General features: G+C 30.5%; 1 protein-coding gene across 5 annotated transcripts in view; it reads left to right on the top strand.

Annotated features, from left to right (window-relative positions):
* Positions 1 to 22,338, top strand: part of LOC145293120 (annexin A4-like) — a 113,848-nt gene that overhangs the window by 63,774 nt on the left and 27,736 nt on the right. For 2 of the 5 annotated variants that reach the window (XM_080139511.1, XM_080139510.1), the window contains exons 4-10: positions 4,949 to 4,987; positions 5,107 to 5,508; positions 8,993 to 9,074; positions 12,609 to 12,703; positions 15,150 to 15,263; positions 18,553 to 18,643; positions 21,819 to 21,898. In XM_080139511.1, the coding sequence (XP_079995637.1) occupies positions 4,949 to 4,987; positions 5,107 to 5,508; positions 8,993 to 9,074; positions 12,609 to 12,703; positions 15,150 to 15,263; positions 18,553 to 18,643; positions 21,819 to 21,898 (903 nt within the window). The remainder of the gene's footprint in view (positions 1 to 4,948; positions 4,988 to 5,106; positions 5,509 to 8,992; positions 9,075 to 12,608; positions 12,704 to 15,149; positions 15,264 to 18,552; positions 18,644 to 21,818; positions 21,899 to 22,338) is intronic. The other 3 variants (XM_080139513.1, XM_080139512.1, XM_080139514.1) reach the window with 2 other exon arrangements.

Here is a 22,338-nt window from a genome sequence, read left to right as displayed (position 1 = left end):
CTGGAGAAGTGCCTTTTGTTGTTTCGTGAAAACAAAAAGTGTTAAAACTAAATTAATTTTTTTAAATAAAATATTTGTTTTATTATTTGAAGTGTTTTCATTTTTTATTTTGTTTCATAATAACACAAGAAGTAATTTTTTTGAATAAATATATGGTTCCGTTCTTTGTGTTTTCCGTTCGTTTTCATTACAACCATATCCACTTCCGGTAGCTTGATTTTTTTCCGATCAGTGATCTTGGACATTACCTAAAAAAATATACAAATTTATTTTCTTTTGGAGGGGGGAAAGCGTTTTAAAACTATGTCTACTTCAGTATTTTCTTTAATTTTTTATTTTTGATCGATTATCGAGATTCCTAAACGTGATCCTCTCATGATGGACATTTTTTGTTCAAAAATAGCACTTGACATTACTTGTTTTGTTTTTTTTAACTGGTACTTGTACAGTTTAATTAAAACATTGAAAAATGAAAATATTGGAAAAAGGTTATATGGTATGTATCTGTTATGGAATGAAGTTCTCTGAAAAAAAATTTCACTTAATTTCATCAAGTATTTTTTTTTTTTTTTTTAGTGAAAAACCAATTTATGATACCGAGCAAAAGATTCGATTTTTAGGGAAAAAAGCTAGTATTAAAGATGGGGAGAAGGTGTTGGCGCTTTAAACTGAGTTATCTCCCCATGGCATGTTAAAAAAATTTAAAGATGGTTACCTTCAATGCGCTGTAAAAAAAAAAAAATACTCATTCAAATTAAGTTAAGTTTTTTTTTCGGAGATCTTCAGTTCAAAATGTATGTATATACAATATAACCTTTTTTTTTTTTCGATATTTTCATTTTTTAATATCTTGATTAAACTCTGTAAGTACCTTTTTAACTAAATAAACTCTTCAAAATAAAAGAGAAAAAAAAACGGATGTAAAAGAATTGTTAGTTGATTTTTAAATAAAAATTTGGTATATTTATATCTTAAACTCATTGTCCTCTGTGATAAATAAAGCTCCAGATATTGGAACATTTTTTAAACATACTTAAATCGACGCCATTTAATGAACTCATTCTATAGTTGTATTGGGGGGGGGGTATTGAAATCGGAAATTTAGAACAAACTCTGTAATTGTATCGGAATCGGGGGAAAAATTTTTGCATCGTCCCATCACTTATATATAAAATTAATTTATTGAAGAATAAATTATTTCTATAAGTATGGTCGCAGTATTTTTGGATGCCATTGTCAAAATCTTGTCCTTCACACCTTTTTTTTTTTTAATTCCCAAACAAGGCATATTGCCATTTAAAATGTAAAGGGTTTTTATTTGGGATCGTGTATGATAGGGGATTGCAGGGAGTTGAGGAGCGAGATGTCAGTTCACATTACATAAGATTAAAATGTAATATCTGTTCTAGTGAAAAATGGCACAATAATATCAACAGGTCTATGTTCTTGTCAAATGTCCATAAAGTAAACATATGTTACAAACTTCAACAAGGGATTTGAAGATAGATCCCCATAACCAGATATATTCTAAAACTACATTAACCAGAATAATTAGTATGTTTCAGTTTGAACACAAGTGAGACAAGAAGTGGGAATCTGCATTTGCACTGAATGACATGCATAGAATAAGAAATACTTTCAAACATGACAATTTAAAAAAAAATTTTTCATTTTGAATATCAATGGATTTATGTGTATGTACATGCTTAATGTCTTATGTCTGCTTAATGTATATTTTTGTATTCAGTAAAGAATGCATAATTTCAAACATGTTGCAGTATATTACTAATTATTTTATGTTATTACTTTATTTTTTGTACTTTTTTTTTTTTTTGAAGAGTGGACAATTTCTGCATGGTGTATTGATTACTAATTTGCTACTATTTTACTGTTGTCGTTTATAGTTTTTGTAATATTTTTATGAAGAATAAATATATTAGGGGGTTGTGCGCAGAAGATTCCCTTAGATACTATTGTTATGTGTTTGTCTAGAGTTATGAACAAGCAACAAACCAAAAGAGTAAATAAAACCAATCAACTCCGAGTTATGAGATATTTATTTTTACAAAAACAAAAACATTTGAATAAAATTTACAGATAAATACATTTTTGTTTGACAACTTCATATAACAAGACTTGAACGCTAATATTAAGTTTATATCATCTTAAAGTGCAAGGTGTACCTCTTAGTAACTTTGAAATCAAATGCTTATAAATGAAATCAGATAAGTTTGAAAATATAAGACTTTGGTTAATGAGAAATTATAGAGAAATCTTTGTATTTACCCAAAATTCAATTCTTTAGTTGATCTTGAGAATAACTTTTACAAAATTTATTTCAGCTTGAATGACATCCTAAAAACATTACCTGAATTCAAATGAGTCATTAGCTCTTAAATTAACAACTGGTTATGAAACTATCAGATTTGAGATTCTTTTTTGAACGCTAAGAGTGAGAGATGTGGCAAAATTACTTTATGCATGGGCAAAATGTCATGGTGATCTTTAAGTGGTGGATTTCTACCTTTATTTTTATTTATTTTCGAGTTTTAAATGATTCTTGAGGCTCTAAAGTGGCCGCCTCATACCAACTGTCTTTGTTGTTTTAATTTAAGTGCTTGGCCCTACTTGCATTTCAAAATTAATGTGTTTTAAAATAAGTTAAAACACCAAAAGCTCATTTTGGTAGGTAGAAGAGTAACTCATCTTGCCTTTGGTAACATGTATTTGTTATATATTTGTTTCTTGACCAGTTTTTTAGTTTGTTGTATAATAAGATATGCACTCAAATTCTTTTCTAAAATAAGCATATTTAATATTCCATTTTATATGCTTTTGAATTTTTGAGATGAGGATTGATAATACTGGGCAACAATTTTTTTACTTTTTGAATGTTGTCTAGAACTGATTTATTCTTGCACTGCTGAATCAGAAAATGGCATCCATTTCTCTCCATCAGGTCAGGATTTTGTGCCAGGCTGATTGGGGGGAAAAAAAAATCTTGTGACGCAATCGATTACATTTTTCTGACATTATCAGCTGATTTTTGTTAACTCATATCATCCAAATATGTTTTTAAGAGAAAAAAATGTTTTGCTAACAACATATATTGATTACCTGATAGAAATATCGATTACTGTAAGCTGAATGGTAGGCAATAATAAAGGTAAGTACACGTAAATTCATGTTGCCGCACCATTGTTCAAACTCCAGGGCTTGAACTTTCATTTCTTCAAACTCCTGGAATGCTCAGCGGCAGGGAGGTCTCTCTTCAGATTCCAACAATAGTCAACCATCATGACTGCATCCCAGTGAACCTGATACCTGGTCTCCATCTCTTTCAGGTCCTGATGGAATCTATCTCCCAATCTGTCACTCATTGAACCTAGTATCTCAGGAAACCGGTCCATATGTGAAAATAGTGCATTTTGATGCTCATGTTGAAGCCCAGTCATGTTGAAAGCAGTCAGCTGATGTTGTTGACAAATTCTGCATAGTTTCTGATCTTATTGTTGCTAAGAAAGTTCTTCACTACGAAAACAAATGCCTTCTATGCTTCCAATTCCACTTCGTTCATTGAGTTTTCAAACTCTGGATTTCTGATGAGCTGTTGGATCTAAGGACCATCAAAGATATTATCTTTCAACTTTTCTATGGTCAATCCTGGAAAAGCCTGGCACAAATAAGTGAAGCAGTCACCATCCTTGTCTAGAACCTTGATGAACTGCTTGTTTTAGTTTAACTTGATGTGCTGGGAAGAGTATTCTGCCTCTGCCCACCAGAGGGTCATTGATGACCTTCCTTTCTTTGCAAGACACCAATTCCTTAAGCACAGGCGAATCCTCCTTTGTGTATGCTGAGCAGCAATTTTTGGAAGATTTTGAGGTTTTCTGACTTCAAACTGATCTCTTTTTGACATAATCACTCAAAACTATTAGACCTGAATACTTATTGTCATTAACATAATCATTTTCACTCAAAACAATTATTTGACATGGCATTTTATCCTCCCCAACTTTTAAAATGCTCCACACATGTGTACATGTGAACAAAAACAAAACAAAAAAAATGACATATGTGGCTATAGCTCAAAAACTTGACCTGATTGAGCAAAACCAATGTGATTTTTGCATTCAATGCATCAGATTCATTTTAAATCAACTGAAAAAAAAACATAGAGAACAAATTTGTTGATTAGTGTGGTTCGTATTATTTGGATTATTCAGACTATTGCTTTCATCTTGAGTGTTTTTTTTGTTTTTATTTTTTTAAAATTTTATAATCTTACAGCAGCCATCTTATTCTCAAGACTACCCTCCACAACAACAGGGAGGATACCTTTATATTTCGACCGATGTAACTTCCAACCTTCTTCAGGTATATCTTAGCGAATTCAGGAATCTGCATGGAATTTCAAATGAAAACTCTTCATTTAAAAATCCGTAACGGATAAGGTACTTGGTGCATTCACTTGTAATTAACATTCTTCTGGAAGTTGAATGTTTTTTTCTCCGTGCAGGGCGATACTCAATGCAACTTAACTTCTACCTGGTCAAGGTTGACAGATGTTACCTTTGTGGATTAAATAAAAGATTTTGTTCAAAATTCTGTGTAGATTTCTGTGTACAAAAGAAAGATTCCCAAGTTTGACAAGATACATCTGAACAAGGTCTGATGTTACATTGGCTGAAACTTTAAAAATAACACTCAAGAGGAAAATAGTAACACAAATAATTCAAATACATTTTATATGCTTTTATAATGGCACACAGACGAGTGCCACCATCTTTATCTAGAAAGACTTTTTGGTAAAAAAATATGTTTGTATTTCTTTTATAAAGTTTCTCCCTATTAATTTTATCACTGTATTTATTACTTCTGTCTCTTTTTTTTTTTTACTCCCTCCTTTGTCGTTTCTTTCTCTATTTTTTACTTTTTTCTTTTATAGCTTGGAATGCCAAACCAAAATGCCTATCCCAATACACAGGTAAAAATAATCCCAAAAGTGCCAGGTCTAGTTTTAAATAAAAATGAAATTTTAATTTATTTTTCCAGCCAAAATTGATAATTTAAGTATTGATATATATTTTTTTTATAATCTTACAGCAGTCATCTTATCCTCAAGGCTACCCTCCACAACAACAGGGAGGATACCCTCCACAACAACCTGGTTATCCTCCTCAACAACCTGGCTACCCTCCACAACAACCTGGCTACCCTCCACAGCAACCAGGTGGTTACCCTCCACCACAGCCTGGCTATCCTCCACAGCAGCAGGGTGGTTACCCTCCACAGCAGCAAGGTGGCTACCCTCCACAACAACAGCCTGGTTACCCGCCACAGCAGCAGGGAGCCTACCCTCCACCACAACAACAAGGAGCTTGCCCCCCACCACAGCAGCAAGGAGCCTACCCTTCTGCTACCCAGACGTCCTATTCACCAAAACCCCAACAGCAAACGGGAGCATCTTCAATGCATGGAGTTTCTTCAGGACCCAAACTTCCAAAGGTAAAAATAGATCCTTCTAAAATGTTTTAATCTTTTTATAAAATTATTTTAAAATAAAATTAAAAAAATATGCCCTACAAACTATGATATTGCACTAACTTAAACTTGGATGACTAATTAATACTAAAATGATTTAAGTTATTTAACTTTAATCATTGTTTGTTTTTTTTCACTAGTGTAAATCAATTTATGGATATCTTAATTAAGACGGCACCTTATGTCAATGTGGGATTGTGGTTACTGAAATGATTCTAGTTAAGAGTAGGATAGACATCTGTAAGTATTTGTGATCAAGGATGCTCAACGACATTCATTTTTCCCCACATTTTTGAATGGCCTTGTGCCTAATTTGTTGTAAATGGATATTTTTTTATATTTCTGCAAATAAATATTGCAAAGTGTAGTATATGTCTTGATGCTGTATTTTTTTTATCTGTAATATGAGTAACATATACAGCATAATTATAGTTGACATGCTGGTTCTCATTAAATCATCAAAGTTAAGCAATGTTGAGCCTGGTCAGTACTAAAATGGGTGACTATTTTGGAATTCCAGGTGCTGTACATGCTCTCTGCTTATTTCGGCATTGTTTCCAGTCATCCTGGACTTCTCCTTGTCATTGGACTCGAGCAGTGTTGATTAAGGAGAGGTATGGGGGATTGTGCTATCCTTGCCTCACAATTGTTGGCACAATCACTCTTACAGGGGTTATCCATTGTTTTTATTTTAATGTGTAACATTTTAATGTCAATTGAGAGGAATTGTACGTTAACGCATACTTTTGCATAGTGAGTGATCACGAAAAACAATAGAATATCATTATAAACTCTGTGCATGAGTGAAATCAAACCTCACTCTAAGTAAAACATAATGAAACGTATTCTTTCTGTAAAACAATGCCATTCCTTGCGACCACCAACCCCAATGCTGTTTGCTGTGGTTTTCTGTTCATCTTCAGCTCTTCTTTTCATTCTGGTCGTGTCATTTTAGTGATCGATGAGGGCATAAGTACTGATTTACAAGTATAGAAACAAAATAAAACAATGCAAACTCATAAGAGAAAACATAATTCTCATACATTGTGCATAATTCATATGTGCCCTGAATGTGTGTGATAAAGGACTCCAAATCTTCTCTGTTGATAATTGTCTGTCGATGCATGTTTGAAAAATAAACATTGAACCATAAACAAGCCATAAATCTAGAGATGGTCAAAGGGCACATTAGTCAAAAATAATATTAATATTGATAAGGGCATTAATTCAGAGAAAATCCCTGTAAATATCTTTGTGTTTTATAAATGTAGAATATCAGAATGACTCTTCTTCTCCCTTTCTCTTTTTTTTTCTCAAGAAGCACTGTAAAATTTTACACGATAATGATAAAAATGAGATATTTTCAACAAAAGGAAAGAATTTATTTAAAAATTGATGCAAGAAAAGTGCTGTTGTTTTTGATATGAGGATTGATACTTTGGATTATTAAGGTTACTGTTTTCATTTTGAATATGTTATTCACATGTTTCGAACAATATAATCTCCAACCTTCTTCAGGTATATCTATATCTTGACGAACTTGTGGGAAGGATAATCGTTCTATCCAACTCTGGAATCTGCATCAAAATCAAACAATGAAACCCTTTATTAAATCCACATGCTCTCATTCTGTCAGTAATTAAGTAATTCACAATTGTATTCTTAGTATTCCTCTCTCTGGGAATTAAACCTTCAACCTCCAGAAGAGTGTCACTTACAACTGAATTTTACCTAGTACTTTATCTCTCTACACCAACAGTCCTTGCAGGCAAAACAGGAGCATACTACCCCTGCGGATTAAATAAAGGATTCTGTTTGAAATTTCTTGCAGATTCCTGAGTTTGACAGAAAGATTCCCAAATTCAACAAGATACATCTGAAGAAGGTTGGAGGTTACATCAGCTGAAACGTTGCGCAAATAACACTAAGTCCAATTAATAAAAAAAATTATTACTTTGTATATAAATGAAATTTAAATTTATAGAATGCAATACAATGCAGAGATGTAACGGATACAGAAACTGAAGCAAATTAAGATATAATGGCTGAATAAGTTATGCAGATTCACATTTATTTATTATATTTATTATTATATTTATTAATTATTATATCTATCAAGTAATTATTAAGCACAGATCGGGGAAGGAGGAGGATGGGCCAGTGAGAGAAGGATACAAACTCGTAGCATTCCTTCTGAAGCCAAATCTTCACGGAGTCCTGCGGCTACCTAATTGCACTCTTCAGCATCTCCAGGTACACTTTGATGCTGACTTTCAAACTGACTTTGAGGATATGAAGTGATATGATGTGGCCCTCACTTAAAATCATACCAAAGACCATAACTGTAGGCTATCCGATGCATTGAGCTGTATCCTGAAGTGTTGAACCGTCCGGATTTGCATTTTGAAGGTGCTGGCAATGGTCCTGTTGTCATAACTTTGATTGGTAGAGAGCATGAGTTGTACAGCGGCGCAACTACGATCTCGCTTGTTGAACATTGTATCACTTTCAGACATGATAGAAGGCTCCTATCATTCTTGGGATTTGTATGCAACTGGCCAACTAGTATGTGGTCTGCAACAAAAAAAGAAGACTGGTTTTCATCAAACGAAAATGGAATCGTGTCATCGTTTTTATGGCGACAATTTTATCGTTTTACCTTGTATTTATGGATTTTAAATTAAATGTAGGTTATATTCAGCTTTTTTGTTTTTTTTTTTTAAATGAAGATTAAACAACTGAAAGTAGTAATATGAAGTGGTGAGATTGTCCAAGAAATGAAACAAATGATTCTTATTAAGTGATGTAGCAATTAATTTATATAGATCGTTTTGTTTTTGTTTAAATGTTGTTTAATATTCTGCTCCTATCTCTTCCTCCATTTCTTTCTTTCACTTTTCCCCCTCTTGCTTCCTTTTTCCATCTCTTATTCCTTTTCTCCCCTCTCCTTCCTCCCACCTCCTTCTGTTTCCCCCTTTCTACCTGCTTCTCTTTTTCTTACTTTTCCCCTTTGTCTCCCCTTCTCTTCCCTCTCTCCTATTTTCTCTTTTCTCTCCTTTTTCCCTTTTTCTCTCTTAATTATTTGTCACTATATCCTCTTACTACTTGTCTTATTCACCCTTTATTTATATCATTTATATTCCCCATCCCATTTAACCACTTATGCACAGATTAAAAGTGTGCACAGTGACAAGTAAGATAACAACAGCATCACAGTTTTCGTGGAAGACTAGACATACCTGTAACGAATTAAGTCATAGCTACTATGTTTTACATTTGAGTTTATTAAAATATTCTATGACATAAGACATTCTTCTTACATAACTAGACACTCCACCACCACCACCACCACCAACTACTACTACTACTATTATTATTCATTTTTTTTTTTAGTTTACTTATCATTTATGTTAGTTTTTTCTTAATGTAAAATTGGTTTTACTTTTAGGAACAAGGAACACTTAAACCATATCCTGGATTTAATGCAGAATCTGATGCACAAATATTAAGGAAAGCAATGAAAGGATTTGGTAAGAATTTTTTTACAATTGTTTTTTTTTTTGTCATTCCTAATAGTATTCAGTCATTATTTTTGTTTTAACAATTACTTTTTACATTAAAAAACATTGATTTTTTTTTGTTTTACAATTTTTTATATCCTTAAAAACTTTTAGTGATATTTTTTTTACAATTGCTTTTTACATATTTTAAAGCATATAGCGATTTTTTTTTTTTTTTTGGGGGGGGGGGGTACAATTGCTTTTGGCATTCTTAAAAACATTTAATGACTTTTTACAATTGCTTTTTATATTATAATTTAGTAATTTGTTTACAATTATGTTTAATATTTTTTAAAAACATTTAGTGTTTTATTTATAATTGTTTTTTATATTCTTCAAAACATTTCATGATTTTTTTTTTACAATTGCTTTTATATTCTAGTGATTACATCTAATGATATTTTTATAATTGCTTTTTATATTCTTCAAAACATTTAATGATATTTTTACAGTTGCCTTTTACATAAAAACATTTAATATGTTTAGAATTGCTTTTTATATTCTTAAACACATTTAATGATATTTTTACAATTGCTTTTGCATAAAAAAAAATTTAGTGCTTTTTTAACAGTTGCTTTTTACATTCTTAAAAACATTTAATGATATTTTTACAATTACCTTTTATATTCTTAAAAGCATTTAGTGATTTTTTTTTTGGGGGGGGGGTTACAATTGCTTTTTACATTCTTAAAAACATTTAATGATTTTTTTACAATTGCGTTTTACATACTTAAAAACATTTAGTAATTTTGTTTAGAATTGGTTTTATAGTAAAAACATTTAATGTTTTTTACAATTACTTTTTACATTCTTAGTTTTACCTTTTCACATTCTTAAAAGCATTTACTGATTTTTTTTTTTTTTACAATTAGTTTTTTTACATAAAAACATATAGTGATTTGTTTCAATTGCTTTTTACAGTCTGAAAACATATAGTGCTTTTTTGCAATTTTTTACATAAAAACATTTTGATTTTTTTTTTTTTTTTTTTTTTTTTACAATTGCTTTTCACATTTTTAAAAGCATTTAATGATTTTCTTCTATATAAGAATTAAAATTATCTATTTTTATTATTATTATCAGTTATAGAGTAGATAAGATCCTTTCTTTGTGATTGTACATAAAGGGTTTGGATAAATGGCAGTCTATTATCTTAGATTGGTCTTTACTGTGGTACTCCAAAGGCTGGATCCTATTCTGTTTCTACTTTATATCAACGACATGCTGGAAGTGATTCGTTGAAACATGCTCCTATTTGCAGATGACATCAAATTAGTAGATCATAGAAGTTAAATTGACAATCTCAGTATTCATTGAATGTAGCTTATATCTCAATATCAATAAATGCTACTATATTACAGTGAATTCTCCATCTGATTCTGCTTTTACAATACATTACAATATCTCTCCTGGCCTATTATTCACTCCTACATTAAAAAGCATGCATCACCAAAACCAGTTTCACTGCTTGTTTTTGCATCTGACTGGGCAGGGGACTGCCCTATGGTGTTGAACCCAGCAAAAACAGTTGTACTATTGTCTTGTGGATAACTCTCATCTGTTCCTGTCCTTGGGATTTGGTTTCAAGACACATTTGTGCCATTGACTATTTTTAAGTTCTTTTTTCTTTAATCAGATTAAATTTTCTTCTTTTAATAAATTTTATTTCGATTTTATTAAAAAAAAACAAAAACATTGTTAATTTAAAAAATATAGAGAAAAAAAAACATCATTAATTTAAAAAATATAGAAAAAAGGTTTGACTATAACGCCGAAGCACTAATAGAACACTGAATCAGCCATGCCAAATCAGCCATGGCAAAACAGCGATGCCAAATTGGCCACACCGAAATATACCAAACCCGTTATTCTCACACCATTTCACCTTCTTCAGGTGAATACCGTCAAACTCTAAAATGCACAGAATTTGGAAATGAACCCTTTATTTGATTGTTCTTGTTCTATCAGCTTTGATCAGGTACAAGTTTTAAGTAATTTTTATTATATTCTTGGTCTCGCTTGAACTGAGGATTGAACCTTCAACCTATAGAAAATGTCACTTAGAACTGATTATTAATTAGCACTTCATCTATTGCGTCATGGTTCCACCTGAAGAAGGTCAGAGGTTACATCAACTGAAATGTGAGAATAATATCAAAGATGAGAATAGTAGTCTGAATAATAATACAAATTATCCATCCTCATCTCAAAAACTCCAAAATGCAAGATGAAGTAATTTTATGACCAAAATACAATTTAATACATTTTTGTATTTAAGTATATAACATATCTAGCAGTGTGACCCAACATTGTTCAGAATTTAATGATGATCAACAAATGTTTCACACTCCCATATTTTTATTGAAATTGGTAAAATCGCCCATTTTTCAATCAAATCGATTGATTGCTTACTCTAGTTGAGGACCCATCACAATGCACTAGGAGGAAGCTTCTTATACCTGTAGGAACAGTGATTAGTCCACAATACATTGTAGTTTAGATTGCACTGTAGAGAAACTACTGTTGATTTTATAAAATTATTTTTTATATACAATGGCTTGAATTAAAATTTAAAATTAAAAGGCCAAGTATCATGCTTCAATTGTGCTTTAAACAGAAACATTCATTTCGAACGTGTCCCTGCCATATCAAAGAACCTGTTGTTAATTTTATGTCAATCCTTTCGGCTTGTGTGGTAATAAAACTTTCAAATGCACTTGTGATGTTAGGCTATGTAAGGTGTTAACTTGTATCAAAATCACCTGTTCCTTTTTTCGTCGGTGATTTCAATTATCGATACTTATTAAAGACATTCTGATAGAAAACTTATCTAAGAATACTGCCAGGTGCATAACATACCATTGTATGAATTTTCATAAAATCGGCCCTGCCATTTTCAAAGTCTATAGAGAACAAACTCACACACACTCGCACAAAGTTGCTTTTATTAGAGATATGAATAAAGCTGGACCTTTTAAAATTCTGAACTTTTTTTCAAGGAATAATAAAAAAACAAACTGGGTGATCATTCAGAATTCCCCTATATTAAAAGAACAAAAGCAAGAAAAATCTGTACAATGTAAGTACTCATGATGAAAAGAAAATATTGTATTCCAGAAATCACTTATTTTGATCAAGAAGTTCAATTTTTAAATAAAAAAAATCAGATTTTATTGTTAAGCAAGAAATGACTGTGTTGTGACACCATTTTGAAAACGGTCTCAAAAATCCAGGGAGATAACATAATTGAAATTTTTGTTGTAATGCCTACGAATTCCCATTAATTGCTTAATAATTATTTTATTTATAAACATAAAGCTACTTTATCAATTAAAATGATTTTTGGAATACAATATTTTCTTTCTGTCATGGATATGTACATCATACAGATTATCTTTATTTTTGTTTTTTTAATACTAGGGGGAATTCTGGACAAGCATAAATGTTTTAAACCTCGGTCGAATTTATTTGTTTTTTTTTTTTGTTTGTTTTTTTTTTCTGCAGGCACTGATGAAAAAGCCATTATTGATGTATTGGGAAATCGGTCAAATTCACAGCGCCAAGATATTGTGAAAATGTTCAAGACAATCTTTGGAAAAGTATGTTCACAAAAGTTTTTTTTTTTTTTTTCCACTTGAGTTTTTTTTTAAAAAAAGCTAATTTAATTTTGTTTCTGTTTTTGTTTTTTTTTGTCATTGAGAAATTAAAATTTTCATGCAATCTTTTTAAATTGTTTCCTTGTTTCAAAGCAGTAAAATGTGATTAAGGTATAAATTATAACCATAATTATAATTATTTTATATGCAGTCGTACTATTTGAAGCGAATTGTTACTGAGTTTTAGAGATCTTTCTTGTACATATTTTATTCTAAAATTTAAAAAAATAAATGCCCAACTTCAGATAAAAAAACATGTGCTTGACAATACTATGTCCAACTCGGTATAAAGAATGGGCTCGACTCAGAAAAGACCCAATTTAAAATAAGATGGCCATGCCCAGCTCTGAAATTAGACGGACATGCTCGTCTCTGAAATTAGACAGACATGCTCGTCTCTGAATAAAGAATATTCCAGAAACTTAGCAGGGAAACTTTCCTCTTTTGAGGGGCTTTCCAACACTTTAGCCACTAATCATCACTTTGATCTCTGACTTAACAAGTAAATTTTCTAGTGTTACTAAATCTCTTCTAGACAAGCCACACAAAACTCCATGGATACAAATAGAAAGCAAAGCAGGGTCTCTATACAAACCTGACATACTTCCACTATAATAATGTACTATTAATTCTAATATGATTTTGAGCATTTCTGCATGTTGCTTGAGTGACCTTGACTAACCACTCGCTAGTTTACACAGAACCCACCAGACAGCCTCTCTTGGCACTCTATCAAAAGCTTTCTCAAAATCCATAAATGCAAAATACAGGTTATTATTCTTACCAAGATATTTCTCTTGCATTTAAGGATAGCTGTAGCATCAATAGTACTTTACTCAGACATAAAATCAAACTGTATTTCATCTATCTGCTGCTCAGTTATTCTTTCAACCACTTTCAGGGACTGATTTATTAACCTTAATTACATCTATTTATTTATCAACCTTAATTGCATCTATTTATTTATCAACCTTAAATGCATCTATTTATTTATCAACCTTAATTACATCTATTTATTTATCAACCTTAATTACATCTATTTATTTATCAATCTTAATTGCATCTATTTATCAATCTTAATTGCATCTATTTATTTATCAACCTTAATTACATCTATTTATGTATCAACCTTAATTACATCTATTTATTTATCAACCTTAATTACATCTATTTATTTATCAACCTTAATTGCATCTATTTATTTATCAACCTTAATTGCATCTATTTATTTATCAACCTTAATTACATCTATTTATTTATCAACCTTAATTACATCTATTTATTTATCAACCTTAATTACATCTATTTATTTATCAACCTTAATTACATCTATTTATTTATCAACCTTAATTACATCTATTTATTTATCAACCTTAATTACATCTATTTATCTATCAACCTTAATTGCATCTATTTATCAATCTTAATTGCATCTATTTATTTATCAACCTTAATTGCATCTATTTATTTATCAACCTTAATTACATCTATTTATTTATCAACCTTAATTGCATCTATTTATTTATCAACCTTAATTACATCTATTTATTTATCAACCTTAATTGCATCTATTTATTTATCAACCTTAATTGCATCTATTTATTTATCAATCTTAATTGCATCTATTTATCAATCTTAATTGCATCTATTTATTTATCAACCTTAATTACATCTATTTATTTATCAACCTTAATTACATCTATTTATTTATCAATCTTAATTGCATCTATTTATCAATCTTAATTGCATCTATTTATTTATCAACCTTAATTGCATCTATTTATTTATCAACCTTAATTACATCTATTTATTTATCAACCTTAATTGCATCTATTTATTTATCAACCTTAATTGCATCTATTTATTTATCAACCATAATTGCATCTATTTATTTATCAACCTTAATTACATCTATTTATTTATCAACCTTAATTACATCTATTTATTTATCAACCTTAATTACATCTATTTATTTATCAACCTTAATTACATCTATTTATTTATCAACCTTAATTGCATCTATTTATTTATCAACCTTAATTGCATCTATTTATTTATCAACCTTAATTGCATCTATTTATTTATCAACCTTAATTACATCTATTTATTTATCAACCTTAATTACATCTATTTATTTATCAACCTTAATTACATCTATTTAGAGTTCCTTTTTTACTCTTATAACAATTTATGATTCTACTAATCTTTCCAAAAAAAACTTTGTTCATGATCTGATAAGTCTGTGATCCTCTCGATGTATGTTTTCACTGCGGCTTTCAACATTTTTGCAACATCGCCTTAAAGTCCTGCAACATTACTCTTCATCATCTATCTCACAGCTTCACATACAATTTATTTCTCAATTTTGTGTATTTATTTTCTATTAAAGGACCTGATGAAAGAGTTAAAGAGCGAATTGTCTGGCAAGTTCGAAGATGTTGTCCTCGGTCTTTTACTCGTGCCAGCCATGTATGATGCAAATGAGTTGAGAAAAGCAATGCAGGTAACATTTTACACTTTTAATGTCTCAGAGTAGATTTTTACTTTATTTAGTTTATTAGCAGTAAGATCTAGAATTGCCCAGAATTAAATGAAGAACTCTGTCCATGACACCATATTACATTTTCATATTATTTTCTAGTGATACTAGATTAGACTGTCTGAAAATATCAGACATTGATATTATTGTTTTTTGTTTCCTTTCCATTTGCAAAACTCAATTATGTTCTGCAAAGCCCAAAATAATTTTCCTCTACAACACAAACGCTATGAAAAAATATTTAAAGATATAAAGAACTTTAAACCTAAAATAATTTGGTTATAGTCAAGTAACATACTTCCTAACTTTCGGTGTAGTGCTACCAAAATCAGTTCCTTCGCTTTTTTTCTTGCACGCCTATATCTCCTCTGTGCATGTATTCTTTTTTATTATGTTTGTTTTTATTGTTCTTTTTTATTTAATAATCATTGAAAAGTGTTTACGGCCTTAAAGGATTTATGAAGAAAAGTGTTTGTGCAATTCAAATATTCGACTGAGCTTCAATCTATGGTCCCCCCACTCTCGCAAAACATTTGCAATAAATAATCATCTAGCTGCAACAACTGTCAATAATATTCCTTACTCTCTAAAATTAAATGAAAATTCCATGAGCAATGTTTCTTTCCTAGTACTGTGTCTGTGGAACACAATCCCATGGTCGTTTCCAAATCTAATGTAAATAAATTCTTGATGAGCCATCTTCTTAACCCCAACCCAACTTTTTACCATTACCAATCATAACAGTGTTGTATCAGTCTGCCCGACACTCATTAATCCTTATCTTTGAATGGCACTTGGGTCTTGATTAGCGGTGATCTCCTTGTAAAAAAAAATCAAAAAGAAACATTTTTTATGGGGGCAACCATATGTGTTTCCTCACTTGACAACAAATGACAACCCCAATGCTGTTTCCATGGTCTTCTCTTTCATCTTCTCTTTTTTCGTCTTTCACATTCTCAGGGGGAACACATTGGTTAACAAATATAAAAGTGGTACTTATGATACTATGCTGAAATAATGTTATTTAGAAAGCCATTCTTAACATGAGGAGGAGAGGGTGTTTTGTAATTCTGTACTTTCACCTAACAATTTAATAAAAAATTATATCGTAAAACTTGTATTTAACTTGAAAATACTATTTTTAAAAAATAGCACGGTAACATAAGTGCATAGCATCCAAAAAAAATGAAACAACTCAAAAGAAGCTGTAGAAAACACATTCTGTGAATGTTAGTTGCATTCTAGATGCATGTGTGACACCATCATGGGAAACAACACTTTAAGGGCTAAAGTCCACATCTACGCAGTTTGTTGGAGCTTCTTTGTGGTTGGTTGATGTCGGCTCATTTCAATCTACTTCGAGCCAAAACCTGCCTCAACCCTCCCCAACTTTAAACTGTCTTCAACTATCACTAACCCAAAACTGTTTGTACACTGTCCCTAACTGTTGCAAAACTCATTGCCACTCCTTAAAAACTGCCTCTAAACATATTGACCTCCATTGTTTCGGTTCACTGCTACACCTTGATTGATAATCCTATTTTAGTTTCCTTTGTGTGTATTGGTAATTTTTTTGTTATATTTTTCTTTTTTCTTTTTTTGGGGGAGATGTGGGGGAAGAGATGTCAATAGTATTACATGGAGATTTTAGACATTTTAAAAAAGTTTTGGAAATACTTTGTTAGGGAGAAGCTAAATTTCCCTGCACACAGCCGGCTTACTTGAAAATGATCAGCTGTTTTATCACTGGACATAGAAATCTACCAACCAGGTATGAAAAATAAAAATAATTTTAGCCCATTTTTATTTTAGTTTCTTTTTTCAATGACTACTGTCCAAATGTTAATATTTTATATTTAAACAGGTGTACCTGGCCATGCATTGCTGTGGCTCAGTTTGGTTAAAGCAAGTATTAGTGATTTGTATCGTAGGCACACACACATACACACAAACACAGCTGGAACGATCAAAGCATGTGATGAACTTGACACCGTGCAAATAAACATGTCTATTAGTGATGCCATAGTTTGATTTTAGTAACTTTTAGTTTATTTATAAGAATCGAATTCTGGAATATGAAAATTTTCACCGCTCAGCCAATCAGAAAGAACAGATTTTGGAAGGGAGCAATTATTAATTATGGATCAGAAATCTGAAAGATTATGTCATATCTATTTGTTTATGAGCCAATTATGATGAATGTAATCACAGTATCTGTGGAAAATGTAGAATTGGTCCTGGTGACAACTGGTAGCAGTGTTAGAACTAAATAGTTAGTATGAAAAGTAGGGACCGCTTCCTCTAAAGATGTTGTGATGGTATTTCTTGTCGGATACAATATAGCATTTTTATTATCACGACTGAATGTGTCTAAAATGGTGTTCGAAAGCTACATAAGATATTGGGTATTAGCCTTGACGCATTGAATTTTTATGTGGCAACTGTTGTTGCAAACCTATGATACTTTGATCCAGTGGGGAATTTCTGCAGTCATTTTATTATATAGGAGATTATATCCTTATTACATGAAAAATATTCTAGGAATCTATATCATAATATGATTTCAGGTTTGTACGTATGATATCACCTTTCCCACACATTTAAAAATTAAGATCATTCAATAAGCAAATATAATAATTGGTGATTAATTTCATGTTGTTAATTCAGACTGTTCCCATTTTAAAATGAATTCTTTTCAATTCAAATTATGTAATTACATTGACTAATACAGTACAATTATTACTTGCATAATAATTTAATAACGTATCTCATGTTCACACACATATTACGAGTGTTATTCCAAAAGTAAAGCCTCTTTTTTTTTTAACTTAAAAAATTGAAGTTATGAAAACTTGAGGGGTACCATTGAAATGAACAACCTTTTTGCCACAGAATTTATTTTTCTACATAGTCACCACCATTCTCAATGCAGTTTTGCCAAGAATTCAATGATGCATCTCTGTTTCTGATGCATGTCCACGCCGTTAATATCTGCAACAGATAGATGAAACTTTCAAGTCATGAATACATAAGTTCAGTCAACATGACAATACAATTTGCAATCCCTTCTGATCAATTCAGGTGGAATAAAAAATAAGAGACATTACGTTTGGAATGCCCCTTGTATATATATATTATCATCTTTCACAAAATATTAATTCTTCATTACAATAGTTACTATTAAATCTTTTTTTTTTTCTAACATGAAAATGTTCACTTTTTTTTGATAGTTAAATTTCTTTTTTCTTTTAAGGGCGCTGGAACAGATGAGGAAGTACTCATTGAAATTATGTGTTCACGAACAAATAAAGAAATTATGGAGATAAGTAATTGCTTCAAACAAAGTAAGTTGTTGATGAAATGATGATCTAAGATATAAAATTATCTTAAATTTTCAAACTTTGTGATTAATTAATTTTCATTTGTGATTGTTATACCATATTATTGGTAATATAATAATCTACTTAGCTATAATATATTTTAAAACCGATGATTGATTGCTAATATGAGACCTTGTTAAATAATCACCTAAAAACACAAATCAGCAAAGAGGATAACTCATTTTAAGTTTAAGAATATAAGGGGACAAAATATAGGCACTATCTCCCATTCGAAAATTCAAATATATCATATGCGCATTGAATTTGATCCATTGTCATTACACCCCAATAAAGTAAGATTCCCTGAATTTCAATTTATAAAGTTTTAAATCTTAGACATTTTTCTAGAATCCAAATTATTGAATGTCGATCAAAATTAGAATAAGGATTCTATGCATAAGTTTTAGTCGCATTATATCTCAGTTTTAATCTTCATAAGGGGACATAAGTGATGAAAAATTGTTTGGAGAATTAATTTTACCCATCCTGGGGCAGGTATTTTAGTATACAAAATAAAATTTCTATCATATCTGTTAGATGGGAAATCCTATTCCATTTAAAAGCAGATTCATTTTTACAGGGTGATAACTTTTTTATACCTTGAAATTATATTTGTCATAAAACCTGAAGCAGGATTATCTGCCCTTACAAGAAACATGGGATGAGGGGACAGAGATCCAACATGGACACTCCTAATACAGTGTAGCAACAAATCCACTATCACCATAATTCAATCATCCATTGTATTATGTTTTTACTGAATCATTTTAAATTGTAATTTTCTAATAATCGTTTTTATCTATTTTATTTTTATATTGTTTTGATCTCACTATTCAACCACAGACATCACAATAACAACAATCTTTTAGAATACAATATAGGAAGACAACATTAGATCCACATTTTAATAATGGAAATAAAATAATCAAGCTGTGTTATTATTTGACGTATCATTTGAATTGAAGCTGGAAATGTTGATAATTAAATAACTGGAAATGTGCTAATGTCTGCATTTCAAGATGGCAGCTGTGAAATGTTCATAATAAATAATTGAAAAAGAAGTCTTTTCTATTCTCTGATTGACATGTTCATGCTGACGTTATCAAGTTTGTATTGGCTAGTGTGGGAACGATTAATTGCAATCAGAATTGGGAATCAGAAAACTCTGAACTTTTTGGGGGATCAGAATCTGAAAAGTTTGTGCTTATTTTCTGATGCTAAAAGCGATTCTATTTGTCTTTTTTATTTGATTTTGTTGAAAGCAAAATCATTCCACTCCTGGTAGCAATGATAAAATAATAAATATTTATTGATTTTAAACTACCAATAAAGTTAAAATCTATAGTTCATACAAGTGTATTTTTATGTTTGAGAAAATATCTGCACATTTAACATGTGTTTTTACAGTAATCGGAAATAAATAACAAACCTATTGTTAAATATTTACAAATTTATAAAGAATTAGAATTGGTAATTGTATCAGAATCGTGGAAAAATATTGGCATCACCCCATTACTAGTATTGGCATTACAGGTTGAGTCTGTGTTGATATTATTGCTTAAATCCATATTTTTGACTCATATTCATCAAAACAAAGCATTAAAAATAATGGTGCATATTTGGATTAAACTTGATGAAAAAAAAAACAACAAAAATACTCGTCAGGGAATGAAGATGTCATATTCAAAAAATGATGAACATTGATAAAGTAGTTTTTTTTAATTAAGAAAATCAAATTTTACGAATTTTAGCAATTAGCAAGTTTTAATTATTTTGAATACAAACAAAATTTTGGTAATCAAATTGAGTTATGGCCCTTGAATTGTAAAACAAAATGGCGACTCCTGGCCTCCTCCTTGCTTCCTCATAAAATTTGATTTTCTTAATAGAAAACTACTTGATCAATTTATGTAATTTTTGGAATATGACATTTTCGTTCAATGAAGATTTTTCTGTATTTTTGTTCCTGAACTAAGTGTAATTCTAAATAAGCACTAAAATCTATCATTTACATGGATTAAGTGTAAATTAGAAGTAAGTTACTTATTATCAGGTAAAACAAAGAATTAATTTAATATTTTTTATGCATATAATTGTTAGTTATTAGTTGTCAGAAGTATGAGGACAAATTTGCAGAAATGTTTTTATGAAAAGCTTAAGTTCACTCTGTTGTCTATGGCAATGAGGAAAAATGTATCTATTTTAACATTACTTCTATCTGGTAAAAAAAATTATCAATAAAAAATAATAATCTGAAGCAATTATATTTATGCCAGCAACATAGTATGAAAAACCAACAAAAATTAGGCTAGTCTGAATCAAACATTGATAGTTACATAGATTGCTATTTAGGTTTGACTTTGAAAATCCAGCTGACTTAATTTTATAGAGTAAAAAGACCAAAGAGACCCAAGCTTGACTTCAGAAGGAGTGCTACGATTTTGTACCCTTCTCTCACTGGTTCCCCTCCTCCCCTGACCTGAACCCGTTGGACTACTTTGTTTGATCATATGTTGAGAACATCACCAACATGACCTCCCACAACACCAAAGCTAGCCTGATCGTCACCATCTACTGAGTATTTGCCAGACTCATATCGAGGCACCTTGATATGGGTCCGGAACTTGAATAGATGTCAGCTCTACTAAGTTACCTGAATTGAGTTTTTCAATAAAAGTTTTAAAATGAAGCTGCAGTGTTATTTTCTTTAGGGTGACACTTTTATTGTTCCACCTCGTATATCACATGTACCCAGTGTTCTATTTATAGGAGAGTCGACATTTTGCTTTCTAGATAAAATATTTTGCTTTTCATTTATGTATTCTAATCAATTTTTGGTCATTACACAAAGTTTCAACTCGGTAGTAAAGAAATTTAGATACTTTGGGAATTAAAAGATTTAAGATGGCTGACTTGTTTATGAAAAAACGAAATGCGTTCTGGTGGATTAAATTTTATAATGAAATTAATTTTTAAATAGAACTTTTTACATTCCATTTTATTCTATTGTGATTTTAAGAAATAATTTATAGTAAAAACGAATAATTCAGTGTTTTATTATTAAAATTACATTGACACATCAAATGTGCACACACTTGAATTTGTCTCATAATTTAATAAAGAAATTTTTTATTTATAGTTACAGGGAAAACTTTGGAAAATTGGTTAAAAAGTGAAACATCAGGACATTTTTGCAGATTGCTTGTGTCCTTATCGACTGTAAGTATTTTATTTTTTAAATATTAAATTATTATTCTCGGTTTTAGTTAAATATTAAACCATGCTTTTAAAAATCACAAAAATATTTTCAGCATCTGTAATTTCTTGAACTAGAGTTTAGTTTTATTAATATCTATGTGATACTATTAGCACCCCCACCCCAAGAGTTAGGTAACCAAAAAAAATAAACGGAGATAAGTTTATTAAAGGTATAGAAAATTGTTCAAGATACACAAAGGGAACTAAAATAGGATTGTTAATCAAGGTGTGGCAGTGATTTAGAGCCAGACAATATAGGTCAGTATGTCTAGAATTAGTTTCCGAGTGCCAATGTATTTTACGATGGTTTACAACAGTTACAGACAGTTTATGAATAGTTTGGAGTTTGCAACAGTTGGCAACTCAAAGGTCCTCTAAGAGAAATTAGAGTTGAAGCCACG

Source organism: Euprymna scolopes, chromosome 14 (genome assembly GCF_053919585.1).
Source record: "Euprymna scolopes isolate OS-2025 chromosome 14, ASM5391958v1, whole genome shotgun sequence".
Taxonomy (NCBI): domain Eukaryota; kingdom Metazoa; phylum Mollusca; class Cephalopoda; order Sepiida; family Sepiolidae; genus Euprymna; species Euprymna scolopes.
The sequence above is the reverse complement of the archived record's forward strand: the minus strand, read 5'-3'. Positions and strand labels throughout refer to the sequence as shown.